This window comes from Serinus canaria, chromosome 2 (genome assembly GCF_022539315.1).
Source record: "Serinus canaria isolate serCan28SL12 chromosome 2, serCan2020, whole genome shotgun sequence".
In the NCBI taxonomy this organism is placed as follows: domain Eukaryota; kingdom Metazoa; phylum Chordata; class Aves; order Passeriformes; family Fringillidae; genus Serinus; species Serinus canaria.
Genome location: NC_066315.1, coordinates 9,829,073 through 9,838,073, shown reverse-complemented (window position 1 = coordinate 9,838,073; position 9,001 = coordinate 9,829,073). Strand labels below are relative to the sequence as shown.

Genomic DNA, 9,001 nt, shown 5'->3' with positions numbered 1-9,001 from the left:
AAAGGGAACACTGAGCGGGGCGGTGGGTTTGAACCGTGGCAGCTGCCTCTGGAGAACTGATGGACGTTCCCTCGCGAGCAGCCGTGTCAGAAAGCAGCGGAGGAAGGAGCCTTGCAGCGCGGCCGAAGCTGCCGGGGCCGGGCCGGGCGTTGCGGGCACACAGACATGGAGCCGGGCAGGGCTGGGGAAGCGGGGGGCAGCCTGAAGAGGCTCAGGAGGGACCGTATCGCTCTCCACAGCTCCCCGACAGGAGCGTGTAGCCTGGTGGGGGTCGGGCTCTTCTCCCGAGTAGCCAGCGACAAGACAGGAAACAGCCTGAAGCTGCGCCAGACGAGGCTCAGGCGGAACATTCGGGGGAATTTCTTTAAAGAAAGGGTGACTGGAATGGGCCGCGCAGGGAGGTTGTGGAGACGCCCTCCCGGAAGATGTCTAGGAAAGACTGGACGCGGCACTTAGTGCCATGGTCTAGTTGATCGGGTGATGTTCGGTCAAAGGCTGGACTCGATGACCTCGGAAGCCTTTTCCAGCCCAGCTGACCCTGTGTTTCCCTGAGTTTTGAACACGATCCCCTGTCCCGAGCGGATTTCCTAGGAGGCCTTCCCTCACCCCGCCCTCAGCGGAGCCGCGCGCGGGAAAGGGCAGGGGCGGTGACCGAGCTCTCGCGAGACGAGACGGGTGTTCCGCGGCGCGCGCTCAACGTCGGCCGCGGGAGGATTCGAAAAGTGGCGGGTGAGGGAGGGACCGGACTGGCGCCGTCCCGGAGTGTCCCCGAGTGTCCTCAGGTACCCCGAGCTGTCCACCGGTGTCCCCTGCGAGAGGCTCCCGGGGCCGGTGCCTCCTCCGGTGGTGCTGCCGTGTGCCGTGGGCTCTTCTACGCGCGTGTCCACCGGCTTCGTTCCGCTCCGCTGAGGCGGCGCCGCGGCGTTGGAAGCGCGTCCCGCGGGTCCATGAGGCCCATGAGGATTCAGCCGTTCTGAGGGAGCCCGAGGTAAGCGGCCCGTCCGGCTCCCCGCTGCCTGCTCTGCCGAGGCCTGGCGGAGCCCCCGGGCGGCTCAGGACGGGGCCCAGGAGCGACCCACGCCCCGTTCTGTGATGTGGCTTCGCACACACTAAATGCCGTGTAAGTCGCTTTCCCACCTGGAAAAGCACGTCAGGAGACACCTAGGATGGAGGGAATATTTACGTAAGCAAATAAGGCTCTTGGTGGCCTTGCCCATTTCCCATGGTTTTCATTTGATAGCCGAGAAAATAGACCATTTTACTACCCTTCGGTGCTTCTGATACAAATAAATAGTCTTGTTGGGAATTCTGACTAGCTTAAAGAGTGGGTGTGTGCTGGAGAATGCATTGTGCTTTTTAAAAATCAAAGTATCCGTTAACAACTTATTCTGCTTTAAGGCTTCCGTACTAAATTAAAAAAAAACAAAAAAAAAAAACCAAACCAACAAACCCCCAAAAACGCAAACAAAAAACACCCCAAAAACAAACAAAAAACCAAACCAAACAAAACAACAACCGAAAAAGAAAGCAAGCCCTGCAGCCCAGTGATGTTGTGAATCTAAATGCTGAATCAGATAACTAAAATTTATTGGAGGGGAAAACTACTTCAACTACGTAGTACATGTATAACTACTGTAATATATAGCATATATATGTATATATAAATGCTAAGTATGTAACTGATATATGATTGCAACAGACCAAAATGACAAAATGATCTTGTTTTCCTCTCTAATGTTATGTCTTGCTTATAAAGTAGGGAAGACCAATTCCAGGATGAAACGGGAAGCATTTTTGCAAGTTGTGTCTAAAGAGTCAATTGAAGACTTCCTGCGTTACACTCAGAATCCTGTAAGTGAGCCAATGTATATATTTATCACTTTTGGAGTCCTAATTCTGTTACAGGTGCAGAAATCATGTGACAAAGAGGCAGAAACTATTTGTGGGAATAATTGCTGTAGAAAAGAAGTTCAAATGGCACTTAAAGGAATATAGGCTAAAAAAGTTGTGGAATCTGAACTATGAATGTTTATAAGCCAGTTAAATTTTGATATTTGGTTGTTCCACATGCCATTTTTAAAAAATAAATTATTAGTATTTGTGTAATTATAAACAAATGCTAATTTCATATTGCTTAAGTATTACATTGTTAAGTTTCAACCCATGAAAGAGTTCATTACGATATAATGAATAAGAGTTAATGTACAAACATAGCAGAATTGTGTTTCACTAGTATTTGTTCATTGATTTGATAGTTTGGACTGTCCACTTGTTCTTTAGTCCATTGTTAATTTTACTTGATTGTGCTTTCTATCACTGAATGCTCTAGAGAAGGGATAGATTGCTCTCTCTAAATGAAGTGTGGAGAGAACAAGGAGGAACAACAAAACAAATCCCCTGAAATCTACTGTTAAAAGCTCACTTTGTGTATATATTGCTTAATAATGAGAAATAGTAATTTGCATTGAGGTGTTTTCCACTCACCTTCAATCTATCTGGTGTTAAGATATATCTGAGCTTTTCTAAGCATCTTTTGCTTACTGCCATAAATGATATTGTGAAGTTTGTTTCTTAAGCTTTCTTTTGGGTATTTTCCTGGTAGTACCTGTGGCAGGGTAAAGTGGATCAGTTGACCTCCATGTGCACAGAGGCATGAAGTGATTTAATGTAGCAACTATATTAAACCCAGGATCATGTTCTGTATAATAAGTCTACAAAGTTTGTCTCCCAAACATCCTTGAATCTTTCCCCAAGGAATTTACTATTTCTTTCATTTGTGTGCCTGTATGTAGTTATGGATGATAAATTTATTACCAGATTGCCTTTGCCTAAAGTCTCCTTCCCATTTTTCTCTAAATCTAAACACTTTAGTGAAAAACTATTCACTTGCAGTGTTTCCTTTTCAATTGGTTTGGTTGTATTGATTCTACCATCTGCATTCAGTAATTTATTTTAATGAGCCATAGGCTATTTGGATTTAAAATGGTTTATTTTTTATCACCAATTCACAGGGGTTCTCTTGCATCAGTGTTCAGCTGTTGCCAATACCTCTGGAAACTTTATGTCACTAGCTGCAATGAGTATATTGATTGAAATTGTCTTCATGCCTTTGTAGCATAAGGGAACATGAATATCCACATGCCTTTTTGACTGTCCAAAGTACTCAAATTATTTTAATAATTTCCCTTTGAAACCTGCAGTAATGGAGGATGTGTGACCATGTCTTGTCTTAGTATGAGGATCCTCCTTTTTTGATCTCCCTTGAAAAGTTCTTGATTGCTTTTCTGGAGGAGGCTGTGGTTAAATAAATCATCACTAAAGCTTCACTTCTTTCCTTAGTTTTTGTATTATATTTGCTACTTAGTTGGTGCTCTAGCCTTAGAATTTGCCTTTTAAACCCTCTTCAAAGTTCAGTTTTTAGCATCACTTCTTCTTTCAGTGTCTGTTTTCTACACACACCCCAAACTCTCTTTCACTTCCCCCTTGAATTTTTATTTTCCACACTTTCAATGTTTAGACTCATCTGTGTCTTCTAAAATTCCAGGGCTTTGCTAGTTTTCCTTCAAGTTTTTTTGTGGGCTTTTCATTTTTTCTTTGTAATATTTTAAAAATGTCATATTGTGGTGCTGTTCATTGAGATCTTCAGCAGGTGCTGTTGGTTTTTTCCACTAAATCCCATTCCAATTCAAGAAAATACATAATTTCTTAGACAGAAACATAGGAATTACAGATAGGATTATCATTTACTGTCACCATTTCTCCTCATAGATTTTGGAATAATTCTGTCTCATATCATCCCAAAGAAAAATCTAAAAGCTTTGATCTTATTGTGAGTTTATTCTTTCTGTTCAAAACGGTACAATCTTAATATCCTGTCTTTTGGGTTTGTTTGAAGCACAGGGCTGCAGAACTCCCTATGAGGCCTTCGGTTTATTGTATTTGTTTTCAGTTGTAGAATAGAATAGAAATTCTCTTATAAATATGTAACAGGATCTTTCTTCTCATACCCTTCTGGGAACTTTGTAATACTTACTGCTGCTTCTTTCATTCTTTTCAGTTTTTACCTTCGACTTTCTCTTTTTGATGCCTTTCAGTGTATCTGCAAACTAAAAATAGATTTATTTCAAGATCATAGAAATTCTCCTTCTTTCCTCTGAAGCGTTTTTGATCCAGTAAACCTTCACTTCCGTATTGCCAATTACATCTCAGAAATTATCTGTTCTTTCTCTTGGCTGGGCCTGGTCTTCTTTCTTATCTTCTCTCTGAATATTGCCTTTCCTAGCAGGTTGCCTACCCTTCTTTGATGCCACGTTCCTTGTGTCTCTGAGGTAAATTCTTCTAGCAAATTTCTTTCTAGGAAACAGTTCAGATCAGCCTCATGATGCAGTCTCTACTGGAGACTGATGATGGCTTCCCTGTCAGCAGGGTTTCAGAAGGAGCTGTGGGCTCATTGGGCTCAGGAGCTGGGTTTGATGAGGGGCTTTAAAACAGTGCAGTGTGCAGAGCTCTGATGTGTGCAGATCATATCCCAAATCAGTGCTGTCCCTATGGCTCTACTGACTGCTATGTTTCCAGTCCTTGCCTAAAGATTTTCTTTAAACAGCCATCATCCATTGATATTTAAGAGAGCAAAGACATAATCAGGGACTTAAATTCTGTGCAGTTTTGAGCTTCTTAGCCAAGGGTATGGAATTGTCTTCATTGCGATTAAGGGCTAAAGACTTCTGTCTTAACGGCAGCACTCTTGCTTCATGATAAAGAGTTAACTATCAGGAGTTTCTTACACTGTTTTAAAAAATATAACTTCTAGAAAGTATTTTATCTCTAACTGCAGAGGAATATAAGTTAATCATTAATGTAAAAACCCAAATTAAATGTCGAAAATATGACGATGAAGTATAAGCCACTTTGCTGATGTGGGATTGTGTGGTATCTTCTGACCATTTATAGAAAAATACATGTGATCATTTTGACTTGAATGAGCTACTTCAAGAGTTGTCAAGAAAGCAAAAAGAAGTGCTATGGCAGAGACTGACACAGCTATTGACAGAGAGCTTGATGGAGAACCCTGTGGAAACATGGCACAGGACTGGAGATGATAAGAGTGATGATGACATGGAAGCTGAGATAGTTCCAGAAATGGTAAGAATCTTGTAAAATGAAAACATGTTGAATGTTTTGTGTTTTTTGGGAAATAAAATGGAATATTCCATAACATCTGAAAACATGCAAGGGTTATGAAATAAGACCAGTTCCAAATATAACCTTTCTGCCCATTTTTTAAATTACTTAATTTATGCTTGATTTAAGCTGAACTTATGATTGAAATTATGCTCTAAAAGACTAGCTCTGCTGAGAATTTTAATTATGAAAGATGTGACTTACTTTTCTCAGTAGAGTTGAATGGGCTTTTTCTGTGTTTTATATTAGTAAACAAATGTTATTGTTGCACACGTTAAGTTTAAGTAGCTGGCATATAATATAAGAAATTCACTACCTGATTTTTTTTCACTACCTCATTTTATTTGATGAACATCATGAAATCTAGATTTGACTGTGCCTTCCACAAGTTTAGAATGTATAGAATCTTTCTGACTCAGACCCTTATATACTGTCTTCTGTGCTGTAGTCTATATAGCCTTGATAATACTGGGGGAAAAGGTTATTTAATTTTGGGGGGAAGAAAAGAAATGCAGTGGGGAAATAATTAGAGAAACCTAGAGGCTTGTAGAAAAATCGGACATCTGTTCGGAGGCCTGTAGAATCACACACTTGGAGTTAAATTCACCAGATGTACACATCTCTGAGTTACACATGACCCTGCTAGTTAGGGGCTTCTCAGCTCTGAAATGGATGTGTGTTTGAGTGGGTGTGTTGCAGATGCGGAATGGGTACACATGCACAGTCACAAAGTTATCTACTAGCTGGAGCTGAAAACCCTTTTCAAACTTTTTGAAAAGATGTACTTTAAAATCTATTATTTTACTTCCTTTTTGAAAGGTTTTGGGTGCCCGTATGCTCGTTCTTCAGAAAGGAAACATAATAACAATTCAGCTTTGCTCTCTGTTGCTAAGGTTCATTTCTTGTTTGAGTTATTTTCTGAGTCCAAAACAAACTGCAGAAGTGTTTCCTCAGCATTGCTTTCTTTCAGAAACAAACTGTAGCAGTGATCCAAGGAGTGGCAGCTGTCGTTATTGCTTCCATACCTGCAGTGGATGAAAATGTAAACTACAAAGCTCTTGTAGAATGTGTGTTTATCCTAAACGGTGAGTGCTTCTCTGTGCAGAATGCAGCATTCTACAGAGGCTGTTTGATCTGAAATCCAGCTGGCCTGTGAAACAAAATTCACAGGAGAAAAGTTGGTACTGGTTTGAGTTCATATTTGAGACAAAATTAAGGGAATGTTTACCTAGAAATCAGCTGTGCAATTTAGAAGTTGGAATGTAGATAGTTTTCTTTCTCCCAGCTGTTCACCCAGTGGAAGGTAATTTTGATTATCCTGTGATTTTTGTTACTTCTTAGGGAAACGCAATATTCTGTTGTTACTGATCCAAAAACTTGGGCCAGACCTTAGAGTTGCCTAAATACTGCAGTGAGCATAAGCCATGAAAGTGTGTAAGTGTGGCAGGAGCTAGCTGACACTGTGAGGTGTAGTTAGTGTGCTAACAGACTGCTGTTTTACAGGAATGACTTGGTTCATTGCAGTAAATAATTATGCCTACTACTCTTGTAGGTATCCTTCCTGCATTATCTACATCTGAAAAAATCCTACAGGACGCTATCCAACGTGTGTGTGAAATGTGGTGGGAGAAGGGACTGGAGGGGAAGGAGCAGCTGGGGAAGACTCTGTTTGTCATTCTGCTGAGAAAAAGCCTGAATAAAGCTGCTATGGTAGGCTGAGACTATGTTGACTTTCAGGTTATTATTGAATATTTCAAGAAAGATAATCCCTCTGTAAAACACCGCCTTCTCTAGAACAAATGTTAAGGGTTTTTGGCATCAGTTTCACAAGTGAACTGGATTTTAAATTTTTTTTTGCACTCCTTTTAATCTTTTCACTCTTTTGTCCAGTCCAATGGCCAAGGCTTTTATTGTAATTAACTTTTTTTCAACTCAGATATTAAGTACTGTGTTCAGCTAAGCATAGAAACAGCTTTTGTGGGAAGCTTAATTTTCTCTTGCTTTTTATCTTTCTACAAATAATTTTTCTTTCATTTTTCAAAATGTTCAAGTTACTTTGGAATGTTGTGATACACATCTTTTGCATTAACCCAATGGATGTATCCTTATTTCTTTCTCCTGCTTTCCCCTGTTAACTACATATATTGTTTGAAGTTTAAAAAGTGCAATGATGTGGTTTTAACATAATTTGCATGGAATGGCAACTTTTTTTTCTTGAGCATTTCTTGAGCATATCTTCATTTGTTGGAAGTCAGAATTTCTGCAGTTACTTTTTTTTTCCCAATAATGTGATGAAATGAATATTCATAATTTCAGGATCTGTAACAATGCATTTCAAGTTCATTATTTAAAATCCTTTCAGTGCAGCTTTGCATTAAATCAAAGCTTTTTGCATTAAAGCAAAGCTTCTCCACTCTAATGTGGGCTTCTTCTTTCCTGTCAGGGTGCAGATATAGTTCGTTTATGGAATGTACATCAGACATTACTTTGTTTTGATTATGATTCAGATGAGAGTAATGAAGTCAAAGATTTGTTGCTTCAGTGTTTTATGAATGTAAAACACATTAAGAAAGAAGAGGTAAGCCAACTTTTATGTTACTGTGGTTTTGTGCCAGTGAGCTTTGGTTGCTTTTAATAGTTTTGCAGTTTGTCTTTTTTAACAGCACAGTAGGTAGCAACATGAGAGAAATCAGCTCTGACTGTGAGCTATAAATAGTTGATACTGTTTCATTTGGAAAACTTGTTTCTATTCCAGACTAAAGTGTGAGAGTTTATGTCTAAATCTTCAGTCCAGTTCTTTTATCCTGAGGCAATAAGAATCAAGTGCTTTGCTTCCAGTGCATTTCCCTCGATACTTAAAATCATTCCCTGGTGTAATTCTTTTCTTTTATAGCAGTTTTTCTCTTATTCAAGACAACTAACTGTAGCAAAATAATTTTCCTTCTAAATGACTTCATCTAGAAGATTGTGTTGCCATATTCTGTTTTAAAAGTAGCATTAAAAGAACCAAACTTTACAGAAAAATAAGAATTACTTTATTTAACTACATACATTTCTCCCAGTGAACAGTTGCTGTTTTGTTGTTTGGATTGTGCCTATGCACCAGAATTGTGGCATCCAAGCCTTTTTTCTGGTTAGGTGACCAGACCACATGACTTTGTCTCTGAAGTTCACACTCTTCCCTGTATATGTAAAATTGATATATTCCTTTTCCTGTGGAATACGTGAACTTCTGTCATAAAATGAGCTCTGAGATTGCTGCATGGTTGTGGTGTATGTCATATTAAAAATGGAGATAGCAAAGGAATTAGGTGAAATGTTTGAAAGAGCAGGGTTTGGATACCTGCCACAAAGTTGGTGGGGTTTTTGTTACTTATATATCATATTTTAAGCTGTTTTAGTTTTGACTAAAATTATGATGTACCAAGGCAATATGAGAGGTGGAAATGGAAGAAGAGAAAATGTGGGTCGAAGGAGGAAAAACAAGTAAGGCTTTATTGACAGGGTTTACAATTAATTGTGTATCCTTGGTGTCCTTAATTTTAAGCCATTTTTTGTCATCTGGAAAAAGTGTGTACTTGAGTGTGTTCTTTGCCACAGTACTTGAAATGCATTATCTATATTTGATTCTGTTTCTTTTTTCTTCTGTTATATTTGAATCCATTGTGTTATTTTAATATTTCATCTTCATATAAGCACAGTAGATGGTTGGTAATTATATATGTAAAATACATCTGCTATCTAGGCTTCAGAAGCAAATTCTTGTAGTTCTTTTTTTCTTCCACATTGTGAGAGACTTTTAGTATAATGTGTTAATTAT

General features: G+C 39.4%; 1 protein-coding gene across 2 annotated transcripts in view; it reads left to right on the top strand.

Annotated features, from left to right (window-relative positions):
* Positions 1–648: 648 nt before the first annotated feature.
* Positions 649–9,001, top strand: part of NCAPG2 (non-SMC condensin II complex subunit G2) — a 46,137-nt gene continuing 37,784 nt past the window's right edge. The window contains exons 1-6 of one of the 2 annotated variants that reach the window (XM_018909193.3): positions 649–988; positions 1,760–1,851; positions 4,951–5,142; positions 6,152–6,266; positions 6,734–6,891; positions 7,625–7,759. In XM_018909193.3, the coding sequence (XP_018764738.1) occupies positions 1,777–1,851; positions 4,951–5,142; positions 6,152–6,266; positions 6,734–6,891; positions 7,625–7,759 (675 nt within the window). In that variant the 5' untranslated portion in view covers positions 649–988; positions 1,760–1,776. Of the gene's footprint in view, positions 989–1,756; positions 1,852–4,950; positions 5,143–6,151; positions 6,267–6,733; positions 6,892–7,624; positions 7,760–9,001 lie in introns of both variants that reach the window. The other variant, XM_018909192.3, reaches the window with a different exon arrangement.